Source organism: Pocillopora verrucosa, chromosome 14 (assembly GCF_036669915.1).
Source record: "Pocillopora verrucosa isolate sample1 chromosome 14, ASM3666991v2, whole genome shotgun sequence".
NCBI lineage: Eukaryota > Metazoa > Cnidaria > Anthozoa > Scleractinia > Pocilloporidae > Pocillopora > Pocillopora verrucosa.
The window spans coordinates 5,373,604-5,398,698 of NC_089325.1; the positions used below are offsets into that span (position 1 = coordinate 5,373,604).

At 38.8% G+C, this 25,095-nt stretch overlaps 3 protein-coding genes and 1 pseudogene across 7 annotated transcripts in view; 1 reads left to right on the forward strand and 3 right to left on the reverse strand.

Annotated features, from left to right (window-relative positions):
* The window catches only part of LOC131782811 (uncharacterized), a 40,243-nt gene extending 31,739 nt beyond the window's left edge, over window positions 1-8,504 (forward strand). For 2 of the 4 annotated variants that reach the window (XM_066160912.1, XM_066160914.1), the window contains 14 exons: window positions 104-475; window positions 1,289-1,537; window positions 1,782-1,850; window positions 2,411-2,593; window positions 2,896-2,914; window positions 3,153-3,201; window positions 3,431-4,247; window positions 4,461-4,601; window positions 5,082-5,272; window positions 5,857-5,979; window positions 6,138-6,208; window positions 6,507-6,547; window positions 6,695-6,791; window positions 7,441-8,504. In XM_066160912.1, the coding sequence (XP_066017009.1) occupies window positions 104-475; window positions 1,289-1,537; window positions 1,782-1,850; window positions 2,411-2,593; window positions 2,896-2,914; window positions 3,153-3,201; window positions 3,431-4,247; window positions 4,461-4,601; window positions 5,082-5,272; window positions 5,857-5,979; window positions 6,138-6,208; window positions 6,507-6,547; window positions 6,695-6,791; window positions 7,441-7,531 (2,513 nt within the window). In that variant the 3' untranslated portion in view covers window positions 7,532-8,504. The remainder of the gene's footprint in view (window positions 1-103; window positions 476-1,288; window positions 1,538-1,781; window positions 1,851-2,410; window positions 2,594-2,895; window positions 2,915-3,152; window positions 3,202-3,430; window positions 4,248-4,460; window positions 4,602-5,081; window positions 5,273-5,856; window positions 5,980-6,137; window positions 6,209-6,506; window positions 6,548-6,694; window positions 6,792-7,440) is intronic. The other 2 variants (XM_066160913.1, XM_066160915.1) reach the window with 2 other exon arrangements.
* Window positions 8,505-8,518: 14 nt separating this feature from the next.
* LOC131782821 (uncharacterized) lies at window positions 8,519-9,859 on the reverse strand. The gene is made up of 3 exons (XM_059099558.2): window positions 9,604-9,859; window positions 9,347-9,508; window positions 8,519-8,663 (listed from the first exon to the last, which is right to left on the reverse strand). The coding sequence occupies exons 1-3, from the start codon at window positions 9,848-9,850 to the stop codon at window positions 8,524-8,526; spliced, it is 549 nt and encodes a 182-aa protein (XP_058955541.2). The 5' UTR covers window positions 9,851-9,859; the 3' UTR covers window positions 8,519-8,523.
* Window positions 9,860-12,479: 2,620 nt separating this feature from the next.
* LOC131782815 (uncharacterized) lies at window positions 12,480-19,978 on the reverse strand. Of its 2 annotated transcripts, none has more exons than XM_066160920.1 (7): window positions 19,634-19,978; window positions 18,243-18,420; window positions 17,155-17,541; window positions 16,476-16,547; window positions 15,969-16,025; window positions 14,805-14,867; window positions 12,480-13,863 (listed from the first exon to the last, which is right to left on the reverse strand). In XM_066160920.1, the coding sequence occupies exons 2-7, from the start codon at window positions 18,355-18,357 to the stop codon at window positions 13,637-13,639; spliced, it is 921 nt and encodes a 306-aa protein (XP_066017017.1). In that variant the 5' UTR covers window positions 18,358-18,420; window positions 19,634-19,978; the 3' UTR covers window positions 12,480-13,636. The 2 variants fall into 2 exon arrangements, with proteins under 2 accessions (XP_066017017.1, XP_066017015.1); XM_066160918.1 differs by having other exon boundaries at window positions 15,969-16,037; window positions 19,634-19,977.
* A 2,085-nt stretch (window positions 19,979-22,063) lies between these two features.
* LOC131795595 (uncharacterized) lies at window positions 22,064-23,015 on the reverse strand (annotated as a pseudogene).
* Between the last annotated feature and the right edge of the window lie 2,080 nt (window positions 23,016-25,095).

Below are 25,095 nucleotides of genomic sequence, written 5' to 3' on the forward strand. Positions count from 1 at the left end.
AACGATAAAAAAATAAAACACGAGTAAGCAAGCAGAAATCTTCAGTTAGAGCTATTTGCTGGAAATTTTAGTTTATTTGCAACTTCTCCTTAATCTTTAACAGGTAAAAAACAGAGATTTACTTTGAAACCCAGCAACCCAACAATAGTCTACAAGGGCCAGAATGTTTTTCTAGAATGGCGCTATCATCATCCGAGGCATATGAAGCTTGTTGAAGTTTTTTTTGGAATTTGGACGAATCCTGTTTCAGCGGCCGACAAGAGTCTCGTTGCCGTCAACAGTAGTGGCGCTGTTGAAGTGAGAGAGGAGTATAAGTCACGATTAAGTTGGAAAGTGAACGTAACCTCTTCGGTGGCTGTGTTTGTTCTACACAATGTGCGACCTGAGGATGGGAACAAGTATTATGGGATACATGTGGAGTTTGACTTACACTATCCACTCATCGATACATTGAAGCTTCAGGTGGAAACAAAACGTAAGGGTCGCATGGTCTGCGCAGATTTTGCAATGATTACCGAGGGCGAAGCACGAATCATCGTTTATCACACGATAATCACTTACCTTTCTGGTGCTAAGCTACTGCTTTTTCAAAACTTCGCAACATGGACAACATGGCAGGCTCATGTTTTTATTCCATTATTTTATTTGTTATTTATAACAACACCCTGCCAAGCTACTCACTTCTCCGAACAGTCACCGTCTATCATGGAATAGATGGCAAGTAGCATAGCCAATTAGATTGCAGCAATTGTCATGGAACGCTGAACTATTCATTTTCTTCCTGTATATGTGTGTATGCATAACTTTCGTTAATCTCTCACATTTGATAATGATGACAGGATGCATCGAAGCTTCATGTTCCGCTTTTCTCGTAAATTTTCCCGTTCAAACTCGATCTAAATTTGGGATGGGGGGAGTTCGTCTTGCGTTGCATGAAATGAAAATACTCGTTAGTCGTTATGTACTGCTTATATTTGTAATAGTGTAGTTTGATCGTCCGGGTGAGTGTAGTCCTGAGAAGGACTGTTGTCGGTAGTGGTGACTGACGTTTCGACAACCTGAGTGGAAGTCATCATGAGAGTAAGGTTGTTGAAACGTCAGTCACCACTACCGACAACAGTCCTTCTCAGGACTACACTCACCCGGACGATCAAACTACACTATTACATGTTACCACCGGGTTCAAACCATTTACTGTATTGCCTATATTGTTTGTTTTGCTTCTGTTGCTATTTTTGTCGTTTACTCTCGTCGGTGACGCTAGCCATTCTTTTTTTGAACGCCGCAGATATTCCATTAATCAAGTTTGTCACATCTCCACCCCCGCTCAGGATAGGACAGTCTGTAAGCCTTAATTGTGTGGCAAACAAAAGTATGGCTCCTGTTAAAGTCGCGTGGTATAGGGAACAAAAAGTTTTGGAAAGTGGCATTTCTGAGGTGGTAGTCACCCGCAACATCACATCCGAGGACTTTGGCGAGTATACATGTATCGCTGAAAACCACGAAGGAGAAGATAGAAAGAGTGTTTACCTTAGAGGTAGGATGAAAACATACAAGTTACTTGGTTATTTCAGCCTTTTAAATAAAATATTCGCTTGATATCTAATTTTTCACGTCTAGTTTCAGCGAAATCGTACCTCTTTTGTTTTTAGCATAATTTTCGTAAACAGTAGGTAATACACCTAAAATTTGAGACTTGGGTGAATGGTTGGAATCTCAAACGGAACTCTTCTATGTCAATGAAATAAACTTTTCAGGCTCCTATTTTTTCATTACGTCAGTAGCAGAAAGTGAACCAACATATGGAATCACAACAAAAATTGATCAGACGGCCTTCCACACTCACTCAGGTAAAGAATCATCGTATTTCTCAGAAAGCTTTGGACTCTATTCAGAGATGATTAAACTTTACCTTACGCAGGGTGAAATATTTTAAAGTATCTCCTCTCTGAACTTCTCTCACGAATACACCTAGAGTCTCTCCGATTCCGGGATAGATTGCCGGCCCATCAAAGGTTTTGCTTCTATGTGAGATTTGTTTTATCCAATTCGTTGGATATGGAGGGGCCATCATCAAAACGGAGTTGACATGGCAAAACCACCCGCCTGCGTACCTGGATGTTTTGCAAGCGTAACCGCGGAAAAAGTGGCAAGCCGAAGCTCTGCTTCCCGATCTGGCAGTTCTGCCGCTTAAATTTTAATTGCAGGCAGATACACTGGTTATCCAATTACCAGTTACTCTCAAGATTGACTAAATCAAGCTACACGTTTGACAACTGAATCAAAGATGATAAAAAAACTATGCATTTGCATCTACCTTAGTTTCTTCATGCCATCCTTCTAATAAAAGGCTCCTACCGTGTAAAACATGAACTGACCCAAATTTATTTTTTTTATGATTTTACAACAGAGATTGAAGGATCAGTAAAACCATCTGTCTTTGTTGTGGAAGGGACATTCTCACGGAAAACAGAAGGGTCGATCGATGGATCCTTGGTCGCTTTTATAATAGCACTCAGTGTCGTAATCATCTTTACTGGATTTGGTTGTTTCTTGCGAATAAAATGCAAGCCCATGAAGGAAAATCCTGAGAGTAAGTACATGAAATATTTCTTGGTGAAAAAGAAAAGGTATAGTGAGTGCGCCAACAACACAACCAAAATTTGGGGATCAACTTTAACACTCATTTTAAAAAAAGTTTTTAAAGAAGAAGCTGGCAAATTATTAAAACACGATAAGAAAAGTTTTATTCAGCTAGAACCACGCAAGCAAACAGAAAAGGGGAATTCTGACAGCTTTAACGGATGAGGTAGTACATTTAGTGGGTTAATAGAGTTTGCTGACGATGATTGAGGAGTAATGGTCTCTTTCTATCAAAATCTCTCCCTTCCACAGGACACCAAGACAGGAGAAGGTGAGTGTCATTCATAAACTGGATTGAGGCCACTCCAACCTCGAGACCCAGGGGCGGCCAGTCGATGTGACCACTCAAGAACGTAATTAAGTGTGTGGCTGATTGATAGAACAGGCAATTCTAATGCAAATAGTTTTAAAGAAAGCTTTCACTCCTCCGTTCATCACTTAGATGAATTAGCAACGCTGTTGATTATTTTGTGACTTAAAGCAGGTAATGCTGCTCAATTTTCTTCTAGAATAACAGCTTATTCATTTACACCAGAAATGGATCTCTCGTCTGAAGCGGTAAGAGATATTTCATTAGAGAGGAGTAAGGGATGTTTCATTTAGAGCAGTGATCTGTTAATAAAATACTACCATATTGTATGAGAATGGGGTTTGGCTGCACCCGCTACGAACTTTACTATTATTTGTACTGTCTTTTAATTTGTCTAAAAACTCTGTGATGTGCTCGTCTTTTCCTTTGGTTTAACTCTTTCGACTAGTATTAGTGACGAATGTTCCAAATTTATAGGCCCAAGGTACTGTCGAAGAAAGAACTTCCGTTTTACCAGCAGAAACACATTTTGGTATAGAAGATACTTCGTTCATGGCAGAACAACGAGAGACATCGATACGAAACACAGAAAGCATCTACAAGAAGCCAAGAGCATCGCAATGTTTGTTGTTGGCAACATTTAAACCTGAAATGAACCCTACAGCTCTTGAAACTAAACCATACGAGTTACCAACAGGGCCTAAAACATGTAATTCTTCCGAGGAATGTGAAAGGAGTGATAGCTCAACTGCAAGAACTTGTCTTTCTGAACATAACCTTCAACCTTCAGCCGGTTTTGAAAACACAGGGAGTGGCAGATTCAGCCACGGAGAGACCCAGATGGTGTGCTCAACACGCCCCCGGCCTAAGCCAAGGAAAAAATTCAATAGAAAAGCACCAGGAACATTACCTGTGGAATGTCTGCGAAGCAACCCTTTGTGTGATGAAGCAGGAGTTGAACACTGCGCACGCGCCAAAGTATCAGATCAAATAGATACTGACGGCTCCACTCCTCAAACTTTCCGCGAAAAAACGTCCTATCAAAATGCAAGCTTGCCAAAAGCCCTTTGCAAGAACGCAGCATATCAAAATTCATCTCAGCTGCTAACAGCAGTTCAGGTGGAGTCACCATATACCCTCGTGTTCAGCAACAAAAAATGGGAAGTTCCAAGTGATCATTTGTCACTGATTGAGCGAATTGGCGGTGGCACATTTGGTGAAGTGTGGAAGGGTAGAGGACTGGATGTTTGTGGTACTCAAGGCTGGTCTTTTGTCGCTGTTAAAATGTTGAAGGGTGCGTATGATGCGCTTCATTATTTTCATAATGAGTAACATTTGTCACTGGCATGGGGACAAGGGGAATTCAAAGGTCGATTTTATTAATGATTTGGGCCTGAATCATCGCGGTCGATTATTCTAATAACTGAGGTCTGCACGGAGAGCTAAAGCAAGACCGTTACAGCAATTGCGATCAGTGTAATTAATTATAACTAGCACTCTTTTGCAGAAAACTTCTCAAAATCAGACCTAACGGATTTGTTGTCTGAGCTGGACTTGCTGAAGAAACTGAAACCTCATCCTAACGTGATTCAACTTTTGGGCTGTTTAACCAAGGATGTTATTCGATGTGAAGGAAGGCGCACGTTCAGTAAGTTTCTGTGATCAGTATTGATTAAAAACTATTGACTAATCATCACGAATTACACTTTTGACAGGGATGGTGTAATACCGGGTATTGTGATCATCGAGGTAGTCCTGAGGTAAATCCAAGCGTCCTGATTGGTTATTACTTAGTGCATGTTTTTCCATACGGACCGTTTCCAAAGAAATGATCAAAAGCTGCGTAAATCTGGTGGTGAAAGCTGGCAAATTCAAAATAGACAGGTTTGGTGCGAGTCCTATATAATAAACTACTGACTAACCGCACTTGTTCAAGCCAAGTTGGGGTGTTTTGGCCCTCGGTCGTTTTTGCACAGACGTCGCTGCGATTTGTTTGTACTGCCACAACCTTGGGCCAGTATTCCCCAGTACGGCCCTCACGTCCGGTAAGTAAGAGGTTAATTTTACAGCACTGACTTCTTACAACTACTGGCTTTGGAAAACCTAAAATGTCATTGTTTTATTACAGAACCACCCCTTGTTATTCTGGAGTTTGTCCCTCACGGAGATCTTCTTGGGTTTTTGAAAAGAAGTAGAGGGGAGACAGATGATTATTATGATTTGAAAAGGAAAGAAATTCCAAGAAAAATATCCATACAACAACTTTATAAATTCGCGTCTGATATCGCGCGAGGAATGGAATTCATTTCAGCTCATCAGGTACACGTTTCAACAGATATCACATATACAAATGTATACTCTCTATCTCGGGTGTGTTGATTACGAAAGCAAAAACTTAATGGCGTAATGATCTTTATTTTGCTTATTTGGTATGTATTCGCAAGGGCACTAATTATATAGAGGAAAATGATTGGAGCACTCTTAAGGGACCAGTAGTTATTTTTTTTATCGCTGGGGGGGGAGGGGGGGGGGGGTGGCCCGAAGGATTCCTGTTGTGGTATAACAATAAAATTTACCATTTACCTGATCCCCCCATAAGGCTCTATAATATCATTATGACCCCCACTCCTTATTGGCACCCCTGAAAACTAAGTGTCCCCTCCTTAAAACCCTCCACCCCTCCCCCCAGGAGGTAGATCATGAGTGGTTCCTGAGCGTAGTTAGCAGGATGCGAGCGGTTAGTTGTACCTTTGCATCTTACTCGTTGAGGACATGATTTGGTCTCTATATGATAATCGAAAAACTTTATCTGAGCAAAATCAAGGCAGTTTCCGATTCACTTTCCTACGCACATCTGAAAAGTTTTAAAACTAAGTCATTTAGTTCTTACTTTTTCTCATCAGCTCATTCACCGAGACTTAGCAGCGAGAAACGTTTTAGTTGGAGAGGGTCTACGCTGTAAAATTACTGATTTTGGAATGGCGAGAGACCTGGGAAGAGGTGAAATATATGTCAGGAGGTCTAATGTAAGTACGCGTGCTCAGTGATTGCCTTACTCTAAATTTCGTTTCGACCAGAGCCTGCTCGTTTCTGTCCTAAGCCTATCACAGGCCTTAGCAGAGTTATCAAAAAAGAAACCACCGTATTGACGCACGACCTAATATACATCTTTGCAACTCTACAGGGAGTTGTGCCGGTAAAGTGGATGGCAGTCGAGTCCTTGACAAAACAAGTTTTTACCATAAAAAGTGACGTGTAAGTTGATGTAGAATATGTATAGCTGTAGAATTAACTTCCCAATACCAAAATGTTATTTACCTTACCTTACTGTATGACCTTCTACTTCTACCACACCTAGTGATAATAAGCCCTCTTATTTTTTATTCTTATCTTCACAACTAGACTTGACAAACTCGTTTTATCGAAATTTCATTATATTGTTTTGCTAAGGAACCTGGTTGTTTTGCTCCTAGAGAAATGTATCATGACATGCAGTCATAAGTACACCTTTATTCGTAATTTAACCTACTGGCTTCTGTCTTTTCTGCTCCAGGTGGAGTTACGGTATTGTTCTGTACGAGATTTTTACCCTCGGTAAGTGAGAACAGGCGATAAATCAGTAGCAGGTCCTTAAGAGACCATACCTTTATCCTCTCTTGTTATGATACATTCTACTTTATACATACATCCTACCCATTATTACTAGTCTTCTTAGAATACTCCTCTATGTAACGATCGCAGGTGGAAACCCTTATGAGGGAATGTCGGGAGAAGAAGTCTTCCAGTACGTTGCAAATGGTCACAGGTTACGAAGGACCTCAAAAGTCAGCCCAGAATTGTAAGTGGACCAATACAACGCTCTCTTTCTTAATCTGCATTTATCTACAGCGCGCAGCGAGGACTCGAGTGCTGCAAAGTTTACCCATCGCCTCAAGATTATAGGGCGTAACTCACTAAAACATAAATTGAGGTAAACTTCTAACGGGAATATCGTAGTTCACATTTAGTGACAAGTAGAGAAAATTTAAGAGGGCTTATAGCTGTTGAATTTGAACTTGGTTATGAACCACCATTTAAATGAAGTTTCTATTTTTAATTTTATATATATTGTGCAATGGTTGACCTAAGTCTTTACACCCTAACATAACTATTACATATATTCCACGCTGCTCTCTATATTATTCCTATTGTACATATTATTCCTATTGTACTGAGAAATAGAATTTGTTGAAAACTTAGGAGATTCTTAAATTGGTGATCATTTGCTTTATTCTGATGACCTTTATAGCTGATTTAAGGCTGATATTGTAAGGAGAAATTGGAAGCCAGTCACTCTTAGAGGTTAATGGACTAAAACCGGCGAACAGATGCAGTTTCAAAGTATCTCAATTAGTCCGTGTGATTGTTTTGTTTTGTTCCTGCTGTTGTTGTTTTTGTTGTCATTGTACGTTTTATTGTTTGATGTTTATGCCTTTCTTCTGTTATAGATATGACCTGATGCTGCAATGTTGGCAGGAGGACCCTTTCAGGCGTCCAACATTTGGCGCGATCGCATCTTGGACCGAAACTCTTGCTTAATGCCCCTGAAAGCAGGAATGCGCTCGTTCCAATGTGCACTGATAGGTGCGATTCGTAAAATGATATATGACTGTAGTTCAGAACTCGATCTAGAATCCCAGGCAAAAAAGTAGACTAATGAAATCTTATCGGATAATGGCGGATCACATCGACGCCTTTCCCTTGAATAGTGCAGAGATTACTACAACTGACCGGGAGATTCTTTCCGCATCCGCTAGACTACCGAGATCGAGTAGGTCTGTATGACTATAGAGAGTAATTCAGAAAGTAACCAAGAGTGTAACAGAGAGTAACCAAGAAAAAAATTGGCGAAAATTACAGTAGAAAGTAATACAGAAGCAAAAAAATTTCAGGTAACATAAGGAGGAATAACAACGTGAGTCTACAAATCAGTCTTGGTAGCGCAATGTCCATGATGAGCTCGACAAGGATAACACCAGCCTACGAGAAGCAAAAAAGAACAGCGAAAAACAGCGTCCAGCGGAGATCCATAGTTGACGCTCTATGCTCCCCAGTAAGAGCAAACATGGCCCAATCTATACCTGATTTACACTAGAACAAGAAGTAGTGGAAACCGTCTCTTCCAGGAGAACACCACTCATGTGAAACGCTGAAATTTCAGCTGAAAATAAGCTAAAATACAGCGATATAATTGAATGTCTACCACATAATCAGAAGCATATCTCGAACATAGAGAGATTCGTTTTTTATGTGGGTCTTCTTCATAATTCAAAATTACTTAGGCGAAGAATTCACAAGCAAGCCTTATTCCTCGATCACGCGTCGTGCAGTCAAAATGTTGCGATCTCCACTGTAAAAAGGGACCGAGAAAGCGTGTCCCTCATATTTAGAGAAGTTCAATTAGACTAGTACTTCAATTGTGAGTTGTAGTGGAACGAAAGAGCATTATTTGAAATGTGGAAATGGCTCAAAGTTTCATTCAAGGATTAAACAAACGACGTGTATCAATGAATCATTGTCCTCTTGGTAAATTAAATTTTATTTTCCCATGTACTCTTGTACCATGATACCCCTATCAATAACAAGCGGTATAAACAGCCAGTGGAGATTGCCAGAACAGGTATACGCCATCCACTCTGTACAGCCTTTTCTTTTCCGTTGAAAGCTAAAGCTGGGCCAGATAAGAAAGTTGAATAAATTAGACAGTGATATTTTCAGAATATCGTTGCTTTTACGTTCCCTAACATCACTGATCCTATCGACTTTTTTTCGCGGATTGTGCATCCTATTTTTACATTCATGAATAAGGTAGACTTTTCTTCTCAGTAAAGGCATATTGTGTTTATATAATAAACAAAATAATACATGGTTGCTCGTAGAAATGGAATTTCTCTCCCCGTGTTCAACCCTATATCTCACTCGCTCGCTGCTATCAGGTTGAACAGCTGAAAAGGAGTTCCGTATCTGTGCGCGCCCGTGCATTATTCCATATTTATAACTTTGTAACTCCGAACAAAATCACTTATTTAGAGCACAAAATATTCAGGTTTGCTTGACTCCTCACTTTTGTAGTCAGTCCTCACTGCATCTTCTCCTGCTGCAAAGTTTATTTTCATACTCGTACTCTTTTCAGATTTCTCTCGCTAAAATCTAAGTGATGCCTCCCGAGTCTCATTTTTATTCTCTCAGAATAAAACTTCTGTTTTCGTATTCTTTCCTTAAGTAAAAAGTACCTTTTGCCTTTTAAGAAAGCCGCGGAATGCACTTGCTTAAAACTTCAGGGTAACAGTACAAGCCGTTTTTCAATGAGGAATCTTTAATAGAAATAAGTATTCCAACGGGCAGTAAACTTACTGGGCCGACAAATGTGGTTTTTCACTGTACCGTTACTCTTAGGCTGTTCACTGGGCTTATTCTCCTCGGTGGTGACGTGATCTTTTGTATGTGTATGTGACACATGTGGCAGGGATACCGTTGGAGTCATTGCAGTTGGGCTCCTATCTCGCAGTAAAAATTCTGCAAAAATAAAATATATGTTAAACGTCTGTTACACCCTCTAGATACTGCCCATATTACGTATTCAAGAGTACGAGAGAAAGTACTCAGCTTACCTTTCTTATAGACTTTGATCCATAAGGTGTCTATTTTGTCGTCTGATTTACGATAAACAGATATTAGGTAGCTTCCAAAATAAGGATCTGAGATATTTCTCATTACAATAATGATGTCACCAGATGCATTCACAGTCAGTGAGTAGTGTTCCTGACATTCCGTTTCTGTGAGGAATCCATCTTTGTAACAGCGGTATTCTCCCTTCCGAAATCTCCCGATAACATTGGAAGCGTTGCTGATTGCCATTACAATTCGTTCAATATCATGTTGTCCAAACGACGATTTAATGGTAATGTTTCCATACGGAGGTACTGTTAAGAAAAAAATTATCGTGATCAGCATTTCCCTTTCACTCACTATCACTCACTATCACTCACTCAATCGCACCTATTTCACCCCATTCTTCGACAATAGACGCTCTTTTTGGCCTCTTATTCAAAACCAAGAGTTTTGTCGTGAGTGCCAGTTTTATTTTGCCGTGAACTTTTGGTTTTGCCCTGAGCTTTTCGGTTTTGCCATGAGGTATTTGTTATTGCCGTGACGGTTGTGGGCCACCGCATTATTCCGATTCGGCCGCTAAACTAAACAACAGTTTAGATACTTTTAGATAACATTGAATAAAGGGAGTAAGTTTCTAAAGAAACTGTGGGGCTGCGTTAGTGGTGGAGTATAACAAGATAATTTGTTGATGATGTAAAGGCTCGAATTGAACAAGAAAGTACTTAATCATACTACATCCGATCTCTGACTGCGTCAGCCAAAACAAAAACTTTTGTGTGGGTTCAAATCAAGGTCAGCAAAAACTAGGCGCATCCCACGGGAAACTCAAACACGATAACTTAAAACTTAATAACCTCGGACTATGACTTCACACTGTAACCAAATTCTCCATACAAACGAAAGACCAAATCATTCTAAACTGACTAACTAGTTACATACGAACTTAATATTTCATAACAAAGCCAAATTATCTTGTAAATAATATATCTTTTTTTGTAAAAAAATATAGGTTTTTATTTTGCGTTGTTTGTATAGATTCACTTTAAAAGCTCAGCTTTATTGGAAACATGCGTTAGCTCTGTGAGTGTAGTGCCTAATAATTTATCTGTCCATCTAAAAAAATCCATCGCATATTCTCTGTTTTCAAAGGCAAGGTTTTTTTTAAAAAAAGTTTCTACGATACGCTGATCACATCTACTTGTTTCTTCTACAAGGAAAAGCTTCAGTTTTTTTTATTTCGTGGGCGCGAGGCCATGATGAAGTGGTTTTGGATGTAGCTTCACGGCAACCACTGAGAAAATCATATATTGGGTATTTTTAGTCACAAAATAATTTTTTCCAGACGCATTCTTCTTTCTTTAGTGTATGCTGCGCCCAATACTCTCCAGAGTGAATGTCGATCGAACTACGAAGATACTCCCAAACAAACAATTAGTAACATTGAGGCAAAATCGAGTGAAGTTCGGCTTCTGTTGATACCCTCTTGCCATCTTGCATCCACGTGACGTAGGTGGCTTCACCTCCTATTGTAGTGGGTCTGGTAGGGCTCCTTTTTCGTTGTGTTGAAATTAAAAAGGAAAAATTCTGTAGAAATATCTGTAGATTAGAGTAGGCCCTACTTTATTCTCAAAATCATGCTCGTTTTAAATTATGCTTTTCAAAGAAGAGACAAAAAACAAGTCTAAATTAAATATTTATCGTTAATACAGCATGATGTCTTCTTTATTCTGAGTTACATACTTGCTCTGATATAACCACAATTAACTACTGCAATTAATTCCAGACTAGAAGCAGTGACTTTATCTGTCAAAATGTGCCATGTTAGCATCATGTTTCTTTTCGACGCCGTTTTGTTTCCTGTGAAAGCGGAAAGTGGGATCTACGCAATCTTTACTTCCGGTGTGCCCAAACGAAGAACGACGCAGTACTGCGGTACCTTTCCTCCTCCAAGACATTGCAAAATTGAAACTGAACCATGAACCAAACTCAAAAATTTGCAATCTTAGAGACTAATAAAATTAATTAAACTAGTAATGACCCTGGTAATGTCCCCCCCCCCCAAAAAAAAGATTAAAACATGCTGCTTTATTTTCATAAAAATAGCAAAAATTATGTTCCTTTGGCCAAATTATGCCAAAACTTATGCTAGAACAATCTATGGGGGGCTAAAAGCACTTATTTTCGTCTTTGTTGTTGTTGTTGCTTTTTTTTTTGTTCAATGTCTTGTTGATTGTTCTCTTGTATTTCTTAATTCATATGTTGGTTGTTGTTATTTATTTTGTAGCTAACTTTACAGGAGCAATACAGTAAATACATGTCGATTCTAATGCTAATAATGTGACGGTTCGTGGTAAGTACTCCTGTCTTTAATTTATGACACCAGGAAATTGTGACTAACTCTATTGTCACCCCGGATATAGGCACGCCAGACAGCTTCTCCGGAAACAAGTACTTTGCGAAGCGTCGGCCCTGAAAGGGACTTTTAAACTTTAAGATAAATTTCGGTCGTTTGAAGCTATGAACTTACCTTTAGACAGAAAGTAAACAGTGAATGTCCATTGTACGTAGGCTGTGCAATATTTTACACGTTTCATCGCTCCTACATGTGCTGAGTCAGCGCAACAAAGATAAAGCCCTAAGCTAAAATTCTCGAAATTTTGCGGTATCCTGTTTTCGGTCACGCAGTCAGAGACGAATAGAAATGATATGATCAGAAATGAGGGGATACATTAATCTTTTAAAGCCCTTGAGAAGGTTAAGCTCTCACAAACAGCTCGGAGTTAATTTCTACACGAGAGAAGGAGAAAAATTGCCCTCGAATTAAATCATACAAGTTGCTGTGTTTGAAAATCATGATGTACAAATCAATGTATGCTTTTATTATTGCATTTTAACATCAAAAATGTAGTTCACACTGTACTGTTAAGATTGCATATTAACAATAAAGACGGTAGCTGATCGCCCAAACTATTAAGTTGTAAAAGAGCCAAACTGATTGGTTGACCGCTAAAGAAGACAAATTATTCCCTCTTTAGCGAAGATCGCTTCCTTGAGTGAATCGTGTGATTCGTGTGTGCACAAAAAAGTTACCCCATCTTCATTTCAACTGCTAAACCCTAGAGTCGCCGAGAATCATTTATATCTGTACATCCAAACAAAATTTTCGCGTTATGGAGAAAATGTATCCAGTGTAGTGACGGTTATGACTGCTAAAAATTAACACGAGTTGCCAATGAAGAAGATGGCGATTTTGTAGGAATTTTAACGTGATGTTAAGACCATGGGGTGACTTGTTTGAGTTGCCCTTGCCATGAGATATGCAGAATCAGCAGGCTATTAAATTCATCGAAAGTGAGCGCGATTCTTTCATAGTAATTAACAATTATTTGATAATTGATAATTAATACATTAATTATTAGGATATTTAGATTTAGGCTAAGGGATGAAATGAAGAAACCTGTCTTTTTACAAGTCTATTGTAATTTTGAGAGAAAAAGTTCCTAAAGGTTAGGTTAGTTCTTTTATCAAAGATCACAAATTCTCGTTTTCTTTGAGCTCACTGTAAACCGGCATAAACATCCAGTGTCGCTGCCTCGATTGTGTCAGACCAAAATATAAATGGAAGCAAACACTCAGTCAACAATATCATGTAACATTTCATTTGTTAACCATGATTAGACTACCCTCAAGCCAAACAGCCAATCAGCCAATCTGAAAGGTTTATTTAACACAGAGTCTGGCGCCAAGAGTATCCTAATAGAGCTTGCTGATATGTGCAACGCAACATACGAAAAATCACGTAACATAAAATAACGTAACTTAGGACTCGGCTACAAAAGTGGCGCCAAAATATGAGTTAACATTTGAACTTATCACGTATCGCATCACGCCGTGGGAAGGTTTTGCCTCATCTGGCAATAATACTTTACAAGAGTCTCAGTACAAATTACAATACGAGGAATTTATTTGAAAAATGTGCTCATCCAAGACTGACCGATGTGGCACTGGTACTTGATTTTCTCACGAGATAACTCACTTTTCAGGCTGCCATTCAGTTGTCTGTATAATTGGCGCTTTATTGTGAGCCATATGTTCGCTATTATTTTGTTCTGCATTGAAAGCGGCCATTTCTTCGTCATTACCTTCTGTTGAGTTTGATGGTTGACGACATTTTAACCAATAGAGTAAACCGGCGCAGACTACGATTAATAGGAATACCAAAACTCCTACTACAATCCCGACTATCTTCCCTACGGAACCTGAAAAATAAAGGACACAATATTCACGCTGGTGAGTAAGCCAGCAGGTGAGAATGATATGCAAGAAGTGAGCACGCAAAAAACGAGAAAAAGCTCATGTCAAAACTACTCACTACTGGTATTTCTCATTACTGTTGTAGACCTTAGTTGACGGAGAAACTAATCGCGTCCTAGTTTATGAGCAGGTATATTATAAATATTAATAATGATAAACAATCAATCTCAAAACTTGAAGCCTATTCAGAGGCGTTGTGCATATTCACAAATGTATTCTGCCAGGTAGCAAACGTATAGAAATCCACTATGGCTGCTCAAAAGGTGAGATTTTGTAACTACAGCTGAGAAATTTTGATGCGGACTTTGCTGGTTGTCCTTATATTTTGAAGGCTACTTGCTCTTTATGTCGTTGGTACAATTTTAATAGACCATGAAATTTTTAGTTCAGGGACTTTTTTTATCTTTAATATTTAGGAGCAACTTTTAAGACTTTCTCACTATTTGAAAGTGCCATGTCGCTCTTTGTGGCTTTTATCATTGTTTCCTAGATGACATTTACTAACACTTTTTTATTGCTCCAGGAAGCGTTACGTTCACTTCCAGCCAGAAAGAAATTGGAAGGGTTATGAAATGATAGCCGGAATTGCTTGAAACAATCCAAACATCAGAAGCGAAGAATTAGAGGACTTTTCTCCCGTTTACATGTTCATCTGGACACGAGGGGGCCGGAAACATTCGAGGAGTTATGCAAACGTGGGACTTGGTCCAGGGTTTACATAGAGCAAAATTATTTTTATCTTGGCTTGTCGTTCGTATATGAGGAGCTCATATCTAGCTTTTGATTCACTCTGACGAGAGGTTGACGCTCGAGACATCAGCTTTTGAATCTCTTAATGGCGACCAATTACATTATTAAGGTGACTACTCCCCCAGGCAACGCTTACCTGAGCTGCTGCTGCTGGGGCTGGAGACTTGAGTCGACTGAGGAACTGGGCTTGTCTTGGTTCCTGTGGAGTTATGTAATTTAAAAATGACATGATATCATTTGTGCATTTCAACATTGAATTTAGAAAAAGGAAAACAGTAATATATACACAACGGGATTAGTGATTCATGGCAGATGTTGTCCAGATTAAACCATGCGAGGCAGTCTATGTCGATGTCACTTCCGTCATCCATTCCGGCGAAATTATCACATAACTTGTGCCTTTCTTTACGACTGGAGCGAAATATAAATATCCAACGCTTAGCAATTTAAACAAAAGACTGCATCCCTATACAGTAATCAATTCCAAGAAATCAGAGGGTACGAGGTTCAATACTTTCAAGACAAGCATTCAAGTGAGTTTGAGTTCCAGCTCATCGCACAGCGAAAAAGTTGTGCAAGGTTTGCTTATCCAGAAGCGTTGCGTACAGAAATGATGTGTGTTACAGAGTATGAATGACTACTCTCCCTGGCAACGCTGGCTTACCTGAGCTGCTGCTGAGGCTGTAGATTTGAGTCGACTGAGGAACTGGTCGTGACGTGGTTTCTATGGAGTTATTACTTTTAAGACTTTTCACTATTTGAAAGTGCCATATAGCACTTTGTGGCTTTTATCACTGTTACCTAGTTGAGATTTAATATTTATTTCACTTCTTTTTTTATTGCTCCGGGAAGAGTTACGTTCACTTCCAGCCGGAAAAGAAATTGGGGGGATTATGAAATGATGTTCGGAATTGGTTGAAACAATCAGAACACCAGAAATGCAAAATCAGAAGCAAAGCATTTTATATTTCTGCATTACAAGCATTTTCTCGCGTTTACATAGTTCATCTGAACGCGAGGGAAAACTTTGAGGATTTATGCAAAGGCGGGAGTTAGTCTAGAGAGTTTACATTGAGCCAAATGATTTTTAGCGTGGCTCGTCGTCCGTATATATATATATATATGTGAAGCTCAAATTTAGCAGTTGATTCGCTCTGACGAGAGGCTAACGCTCGAGACGTCAGCTTTTGAATCTTTTAATGGCGGCCAATTACATTAGCAACTCAGTTAGCCCGGGTAAGCCGTCAATAAAGCCGTGTATTACAGACTACAAGTGACTACTCCCCCTGGCAACGCTTACCTGAGCTGCCGCTGGGGCTGTAGACTTGAGTCGACTGAGGAGCTGGACTTGTGGTTTCTGTGGAGATATCTAAGACAAAACTGGCATGATATCATTTGTATATTTCAAAATGAATTTTAAAAAAATCAGTAATACATGCATAGCGAAATTAGTAATTCATGGCAGATGTTTTACAGATTAAACCATGCAAGGCAGTCTATGTCAATGTCACTTCCTTCATCCATTCCGGCAAAATTACCACATGACTTGGGCATTGCTTTACGATTGGAGCAGTGAATGAACATTCAACGCTTAGCAATTTAAACAAAATTGCATCTCTATACAGTAATCAATTCCAAGAAATTCGAGGATAAGAATACTTTCGAGACAAACATTCAAGGGAGTTTGAGTTCCAGCTCATCAAGCAGCGAAAAAGTTGTGCACGGTTTGCTTATCCGGAAGCATTGCGTACATAAATGATTTGTGTGTTGCAGAGTACAAATAACTATTACCCCTGGCAATGCTTACCTGGGCTGCTGCTTGGGCTGTAGACTTGAGTCGACTGAGGAACTGGACTTGTCGTGGTTTCTGTGGAGTTACCTAAAACAAAAATAAATATCTTATTTGCCGGCTGGGAGGTCCGTATGGTGAAAAACTGTGACCTCTGTCTTGAAAATGCTGCCCGAGGCTATAGGCCTCGGAACAAGAAAGACGGTGCTCCTGACTACAGATGTTCTTTCCGTTAACTGTACAGAATGTAGATATTTCATGTTTTTGAAATATATTTTGAAAGATATGAAGCACAGAACTGCGAAAAAAATAACAACACCAAAGTCCCAAGCAGTTTGGTATGGTGGTTACTTGGAAATAAAATAGATGATACACTTAGACATCTCCTTGCTCTCTGATGGGAAACAGTAGCAGGAAAATAAGTGTACTTTACAGTTATGATTCAAGATGCCTTGTCAATAAAGCAGCACAAAGTTTAAAAATACATATTAATATCTGGATAATGTTTTAATCCGGAAGAGCGAATCTAGACTTGTAATGAAAGTTCCCTTGAAAATCTGGATTCTAGTTTTGAAGACATGAGGAGGAGATCTAGAAATGTAAACCAAACACCAGTTTTTAAACTATTAAATTTGTTTAGGATTGCTTGATATTTCATCGTTCTCTAACGAGAAACGATAGCATATCTATTGCTTACCTGATACATTCAGATGGTGTACTTGTAAGCATTTCTCCGTTGTCGGATTATAATGTTTATCTGAGAACAAAGCCATGACTTTGTACTCTCCACTATCATTGACAGTGACATTGACGATTTTTATCATCAAAAGGGTTTGGTTCCACTTCATGAATTTTGCCTTCCCGTCCGCACAAATCTCCCTCACTGGTTCAGCACATGTGCCTACTAATTGAGTTTTGTTTATGAATGCGAAAAAGGACGAAAGTGCGTATGCACGATAGCCAAGAAAATATTTTTCATTCTCAAGATTCGATCTGTTGTAAAAGAGTCTTGCATCCGTTCCAGTATTGACTGTAACTGTAATGGCAGGATCATTACAGACATCTCCTGCAGTTGCCATCGGAACTGCAAAATTTGAATCGGAAAGGAACTGGTTTAAAAAGTAACCTCCAGAATTTTTCTTAGGGCATAATCTGATTTATTCATGCAGACCCTAAGTAACTTTCCACTTTGGTGTAAGTACTCTTGCAGCTATACGTTCACACGCATAACGGATCTCTCATTTCGGTCAAAGTAGCTATTTTGATTGTACGAAGATCTGGAACAAAGGAATAAGGAAAACTACTACAAACAATTGCCTGTCTTCGTTCACAAATAGATTCAATTATGTTTTCTTGTGTTTATTCATATTGATATCTCAATAGGTTTCTTCAGTTGTGTGTCTTGTTTCCGAGAAAAGCAGGAAGACAATGGACGGCTAGGACGCATAAAAAAAATTGTCGTTACCGTATGCATAATTATCATTGGAAATCAGTTATTTCACAGAGAAGGACCTCACTTTTTTCCTTCAAAACTCTTCCTTAAATGTTCTCCAATCCTTTTAAATACACTATAACGTTTTTAAAATACATTTAGATGTTTGTATTTTTTCAGCAGGATTTAGAAATCGCTTTGGCGTAAGACATTACATAGAATGGGCATTGTCAAAGTAGCTGCTTTCGGTTTCCTTCCCTAGTTAAAAATATACTTTTGGAAATGGCGGGTATTTTCATCATCACGGAAGCTATGTATTTAATGTATTTCTTGAGTACTAACAGCAAACTTACCTTGAATCAGTATCAAAGTACAAACCAAACCGCATAAGAGAAACTTCATGTTGACCGGCCACATCGAGAATAATCCCGCCGTGGAAAACGTGTCTACAATGACTCCGCATCTCATTACCGTATGTTACTCGCAGGCTTTTTTTGGCTATTTTTCGGAATAATACGGCTTTGTTCTATTCTGGGAAAAAAAGAAAGTGTTTCCGTTAGTGCGTGAAAAGCAATTACCTTGAAATTCCGAGAATGAGCTTTGTGTCTTCCGTGGGGAGTCAACATGCAATTAGCGCTTAGGCATATCTTTGATGCTAACGGTCGACTGATTTGGAAGGGAGCCAAAATAGGTGTCTGACCCTTTTACAGGATCTGTTAGCTTCGTCAGTAAACATCATTGTGTTTTTAGTAGGGCGTGAGGTTTGAACTCGCACCAAAAAGATTTAGCCACCTCTTGATGTACAATAAATGTGTGAAACGGCTCGTGCATAAAGTGTCTGTCATAATTTAATTATGAAAGGCCTTTCCATTTCTCATTGTTTGAGTTCTGAATTTCTAACAAAACCTAAATAAAAAATCAGGGGATGTAAGTTTGAACAATTTGGAAATTCTATATGGTAGACATGATAACTTCAAATATCAGACATGGTTTGATGTTACACTGGTTTACAGATTGAATGAATGTAAACGAAGAAGTAACAATTCATAGACGCAACGTTTCGACACTCCTAGGGCCTGGGTTGGGTCTATTTTCAGCCGATCTATTTAAACTCAAAATATTGATTAAGCTGATGAAATTTCATTACGCTTTTCTGAGAATGTGACCTTTATAGCCAAGGGAGCATGACGACATCGAGAACACAGTGCTGTTTACCACATTAGATTACTCGGAAATCATCTCCGGAAAAGTTATTTATTTGAACAAAATTCCGCGTACGGGTTTTCTAAGACAGTTTCTTTGAATGTTGATGCAATAATCTTGTCATTGCTACACACATTTCAGCAATTAGGCCTTGAGTTGAAGCTTCGTCAAGGACATCTGCCCTTGCAAGCTATCAATACACGGTGATGCCGTGGTGTCAGCCGATTTGCTTCGTTTGTTGTGATTGATGCAAATCAGTTTCACTTTCCATCCAGTTCTTAGCTTTACAAACGATAAGAAAAAGCTCTAACAGATGTACTCAGGCTACTCATGTGCTTCTTGATTACTATTTTATACTCGGCAGTTCAGCATCATAACTCATTTCTAGACTGAAGAAACATCTTTTGTACTTCATTGACGATAAAGAAGTGGGCACTACGCCATAATGTCTGAGAAAGACATTCCGCATTTCAGTTCGGTCTCTGTAGCATAGAAAGTTCTTACAAATATCGGAACTGAAAGACTTTGTAGCTTGACTCACCTGAAGAGAACAGAAACGCAAGAGAGCAAACTGAAAGGACTGATGGTGTCTTCATCTTTTTCAATATCGTCAACACAGCTCGTTTGATTACCTCGTCTACGTCACTCGAGGGACTCAAAGAAAACCTGTACTGATAATTTCGATGCCAGTTCAGCCCCAAAACGAATGACAAATATAAATATAGCCTCGATCAATCTATTTTCATGCTCATGACTCCATCTCATTCGATATTTCCTAAAAAAGTAGATTGCATATGGATTTGACGCTGCTGATTCCTAATAATCAACGTTATTGAGAAGCAAAGGTAGAGCTCGTTGTGCACATGTGCATTAAGACATCCAAAAAATAGTCTATAACTTTGTCGCAAAAATCGTCATCGGCAATGTGTCTCGTTATATTTTAAGATATAATAGCAATACTTGACCAGTCTCTGTCAAGTTAAGGGTCAGATATATGCTCGTCAATTTGAGCACTATGCTTTTGAACCTGCCTCTGTAAACATAGCATTATGCCCAAAATGATGCTCACGATTTTGCATTATGCTTCAACCTAATTGTAAAGTGTTTAAAAGCTATTGTTTTTAAACGATATGGCTTTTTTATTTCTGAGAAAAAAGGAAAGCGAGTCTATTCGTGCGTGAAAAGGGACAACCTTGAAATTCCGAGAATGAGCTTTGACTGTCTGTGGGTTTGAGGCCGCGTGACGTCAGTTGTTTGATACGCTAGATGAACTTTTCCATTGTTTGTAATTTGCAAAGGTCGATCTCAGAGAGATGCAAGTGATCCCGAGAAATGTTTCATAAATTCCGCAAATCGTAAAATTTCATCCCCAAAATCCGCTTAATGACAGTCAGATAAATAAAGTTCACTTAGCTTTGTTTTTCTGTGTTGTCCCGAGTAATTTTTGCGGGGTTTTGGGACGGTTTGCACCGATGCTCCTCCAAAGGCAAAGGATTTTCATAAACAATATGTGAAGAATGGTCGGTGGATTGAAGAGGTGCGAAACTTCGTGATGAATCCTTTTCTGTTTCCTCAATGGGGCTTGAAGTGAGAGGCAACATAACGTACAATAGAGGAAACCAAACTACACATCACTTGCGAAATTAAAGATAACACTCTTAATGATTTTTTTTACATAAAATCCCACTTAGCTTATAATTGTTTAAATAAAAGGAAATACAAGAACCGAGGGAGATGTAAATGCCTAAATCTGGATCTACCCCTCCCATGAATGAATTCCCAGATACTTCAAGTTTAGTGCAACGCGGCGGGGCCAAACCACCCATCTTGTGGGTCTTTGGGAGCGCGAGGGGGTTATGGGTAAAATTCAAAGTGGAGGAAAAGATAAAAATTTGCGTAATAAAAATTCAAGATGGCCGCCAAACTAGAGTTTACTCGAAAGCTTCGACCCGCTTTGCAGCGTGCTAAAACTGACTGTTTATCGAAAATTTCAACTGGGGATGAGATAAAAAAGGTGAATGATTTCTTTAAAGAGCTTTATGGAGCTGTGGGAGTCTTGGAGGATAAATACAACGAGCTCTAGAGATTCTAACATCCAACAACTGCTGCCTTCGCGTGGAATGGTAGCAAGAACCTTAAGAAAGGTGCACTGCAGAATTATTCGCCGCCTCAGCCCGAAACCGAAGCTAGCCAATCCATGGCTCGGTGAATTTACAGTGGACATGCCTATGGAGGTGATGGACTACATTGCAAAATTTATCTTGAACCAAATAATTTTGGTCACGAATTCAGTGAGACAAACACTCAATTGTCCTACAGAATATATGATTTTCGAAAAGCAAAATATCTCTTCACGAGGATGAACATTGACGGGGCTAAAGTAGACTAGGAGAATATTTTAAAAAAGCGACTACAACGTGAAATGGGGAGGACTGTGAGGTAATTGTTTTGGATGAGAAGCCATTTAAGTTGAAATTTCATGAGGAAAAGGAAGTTCTGACAGTCAATTTTCACTATGGCTACTGGAACATGGATGGTGTGCCACAATATTATATGTAGACTATTTGTTATGCAGAGTAAATATTAAATTTTTTTATGAATGGTAATTGTAGTTGATATTGTTGTGAATTATTGTTGAGCTTATATCGAAGAATCACACAGTTAAAAGTTTACAATGTATAAGTAATGGTTATAAAATTGACATTGTTCTTATTTTTAAATATTGATTTCGATTTCTATTAATTTCTTATAATATATAACAGGAACTGGGATGTTCCTTTGAACATCTAGAATGATCAAAAAAAAAATTACAGCACTGAAAAATAACAATCCAGCATCTCTTCATATATATTAAACCAATGTTATTTAAAATACTACTGAAGCTCAGTGATAACTTTTCCAGTTGTAACACTTTGCTTGACTAGTTGCATCTCACTGCTTGTGCATACTGTGCAACCTTCTTCACCTGCATTTAACTTTGGAAGACCACAATAACAAAATCTGGTATCATTGTCGGTAACCCCTTAGGTATGTAGGAATCACAACCCTTCTTCTTCTCCTGCCGGTACGAGACACTGTAAGGGCCCATCTCTCCAAGCCAAATGAGAAATACAAACTCATGACGGAACACAATCCACCACCTCATACTTTTCTTTACATTACAGGTATTCTCAACATGCTTGGCCAGCTTGATATGTTTAGCCTCTCGACCCTGCATGGAGTTTAGGCCAAGCCCAAACCCAAGCTTGTTAAAGAGCTGATTGGTGTGGTATGGTATAGCATAGCCCAGGGTCCACACACTAGGACTAACTCCACCCATCAGCAGACAATTTGTTGAGAAATAGTTTTGGCAAAGCGTTTTCAAAGTATCTACTTGCTGTTTGCTTACTTCAACTCTGGAATAAATTGCAGCAGCATCCCTGATTTGTAAACCACTAAATGCAAGTGAGTGCAGTCTTAAAGCAGACCCTCTTGACGATTTTTCTATCTGTTCCTGAGGTAACCAAAATTCCATGAAAACCTCTTGGATTCCAGGCCAGTGAATCTATAAGAGAAAGAAATTCCTTTCTTTCTTTTTTCACTGAACCACTTATTGAAGCTGCTGCACAGCCTTCTGCACTTCACGGTTTCCCACACACACTTAAGAAATGTAATAAGTGGTGAAGAGTTGGGGAGATCTGAAACCACTGTTGCTGTGCGGAGTTTGGCTTGGTCAGTGTACTGCATGGCCATTGTCAGGAGAGCTGAAAACCACTGCTGCCAGGCATTGTTGGTGTTGTGAAGTGGCTCAGCCTTAGCTAAATCCACATATTTGCCCAAGGGGGAAACAAATTCTTGCCTAGATTTCTCCTTGGCAATTAACTAAGTGACCTCTGCTCTTTGTTTTCCTTCAGGATCTCTATGTTTTGCCTTAAACTTCCTAACTTTCTCTGCGACAAGAATCCGCTTCTTTTAATCCCATGGTTGCCAAGTTGCTTCTGGTCCACCAATTAATCCACCGATACTGGTTTTGTCAGTTTGGTTCACATTGGCAAAAGGGGGAAAGTAAATTGCACAGTTATTTAGTTCCCCTGACATGGATGACAACCATTTCATGTCAGCTGGGATCAACTGGAATCTAAATTCAACCTTATGGCCTTGTTCAGTGGTGAGTTTAACTCTTTCTAAAAGCTCCATTTCTTTAACTAAATGCTTGGTATAGTATTTCATTAATGGAGTGTCCACAGCAGAATTAGCACCAATTAGAGGGTGGTTTTCATTGCAACTTTGCACCCTGTTCAGAAGGTTCAGAAAGCTGAAAAGGTATGCTGTAAATTCAAATTAAGTCAAAAAATTAAATGAGGGAATTATTAAAAGTGTTCATCACAAGTTAGAATTATATCTCAATAATGTTTCCAAATAATGATTACATGATTAACCCTTTAACTCCCACAGAAGTGATCAAGAGAGAATTTCTTCTTACAATATCAAGCAGAAAAAAGATGAGAATAAAGACAAATTACAGTTAGGGGATTATAAGTTGAGCCAATACCAAATTCTCCAGACTAACATAACAAGAACTGTATGGTAGACAGTAAGGAGAATTACTAACGACATCTAAAGGGTCAACATAATGCTTTGATAATACAACCCTTTTACTCTACTATATCTACTAATACTGACAATACTTAACCCTTGTGAACTGAATTCCCAGTTTTCTAGGAATTCTCAAAAAATTCCCAATTATGCAAATAGCCCTTGCCAACTGAATTCCCAGTTTTCTGGAATTCCTAGGAATTCTCAAAAATTCCCAACTATGCAAATACATGTATATGTTTATACCTTAAAGATCATGAAACTTCCACATGTGTAACAATAATTACATTGTTACCTATACTTAAAGAACTTTGTTAGTTATAAACATAAGTTCCTTCCCTAAACTACATTACTGGTTGCCTTTGTTAGAAAACCTTGGAACAGTCAAGCTCAGTTGCCTCAAACACAGTCAGAGACTTTCTGTTCACATTATTTTTAGTAGAAATTTCATGCCTTAGACAAACAAATTCAACACCTAATTAATCTTTCTTTTTTCATGATTGTTGTTGCTGGTTTTTTCATTTTTTTGCTCTGCTTTCATGACTGATTACTGTAATTTGTTTTGCTGTTTTTATTCTTACAAAACATTTTTGTAAGAGTTCCAATACTTGTGGATCATCTGCTCACTTGGCAAATGTTTAGCATGCAGACAAGACAGAGGTAGTAACTGTTCCTGTTGAGAGAAAAAAACACCTTTTAAATTAATTCTTCAATTTACTTTATTTGAAACTCTGATCTGAAAATATTTTTAAAACAAGACTTGTTAGTAGTGAGAAGGACAAACCGAGTTTCCTTTCATAATTTAATTTCTTAAATGTCCCAATCACTGAATCTCCCAAAAAATATTATTTCTTTTTATTTTGGTGCGAAATACAAGTCCTTCTTTATATACAAATGAAAAGTGCAAGTCACACTACAATAATAATGGCTCTAAAGTTTACTTGTTCTTTTCTGTCTGTAAGCTATCCACAGAATTGTTTTACACTTCGGACAGTGCATAACCATTTGTGGACCAGAGTTCCAACACACCTCTGTAATCTCTTGTACAAGTGCATCTCCTTTATGAGACGCACTCTCGTCTGTCGGCACCACTGCTTTAAGTGGGAGAGTTGAAAAAAATGACCCCTGCTCCGCGGACTACCCACTGACCCCCGCTCTGCAGACTACCCCACGGACTACTCCGCAGACTACCCTGCGGACTACCCCCCCAGACTACCCTAAATAATCCACCAAATTTAATTTTACGGGGGAAGAGACACAAGCCTACCTGTCCAGTATTCATTTCTGCATGGATAAGTGTTTATTTCATTTTAATGTTTTTAACACATAGTTGAAAAAGTATGTGCAATGTGGTAACATATAACATACATATTATTATCATATTCCTTATAATTTAGTACAAGGGGCCTTATTCTAAATCGCTCAAAA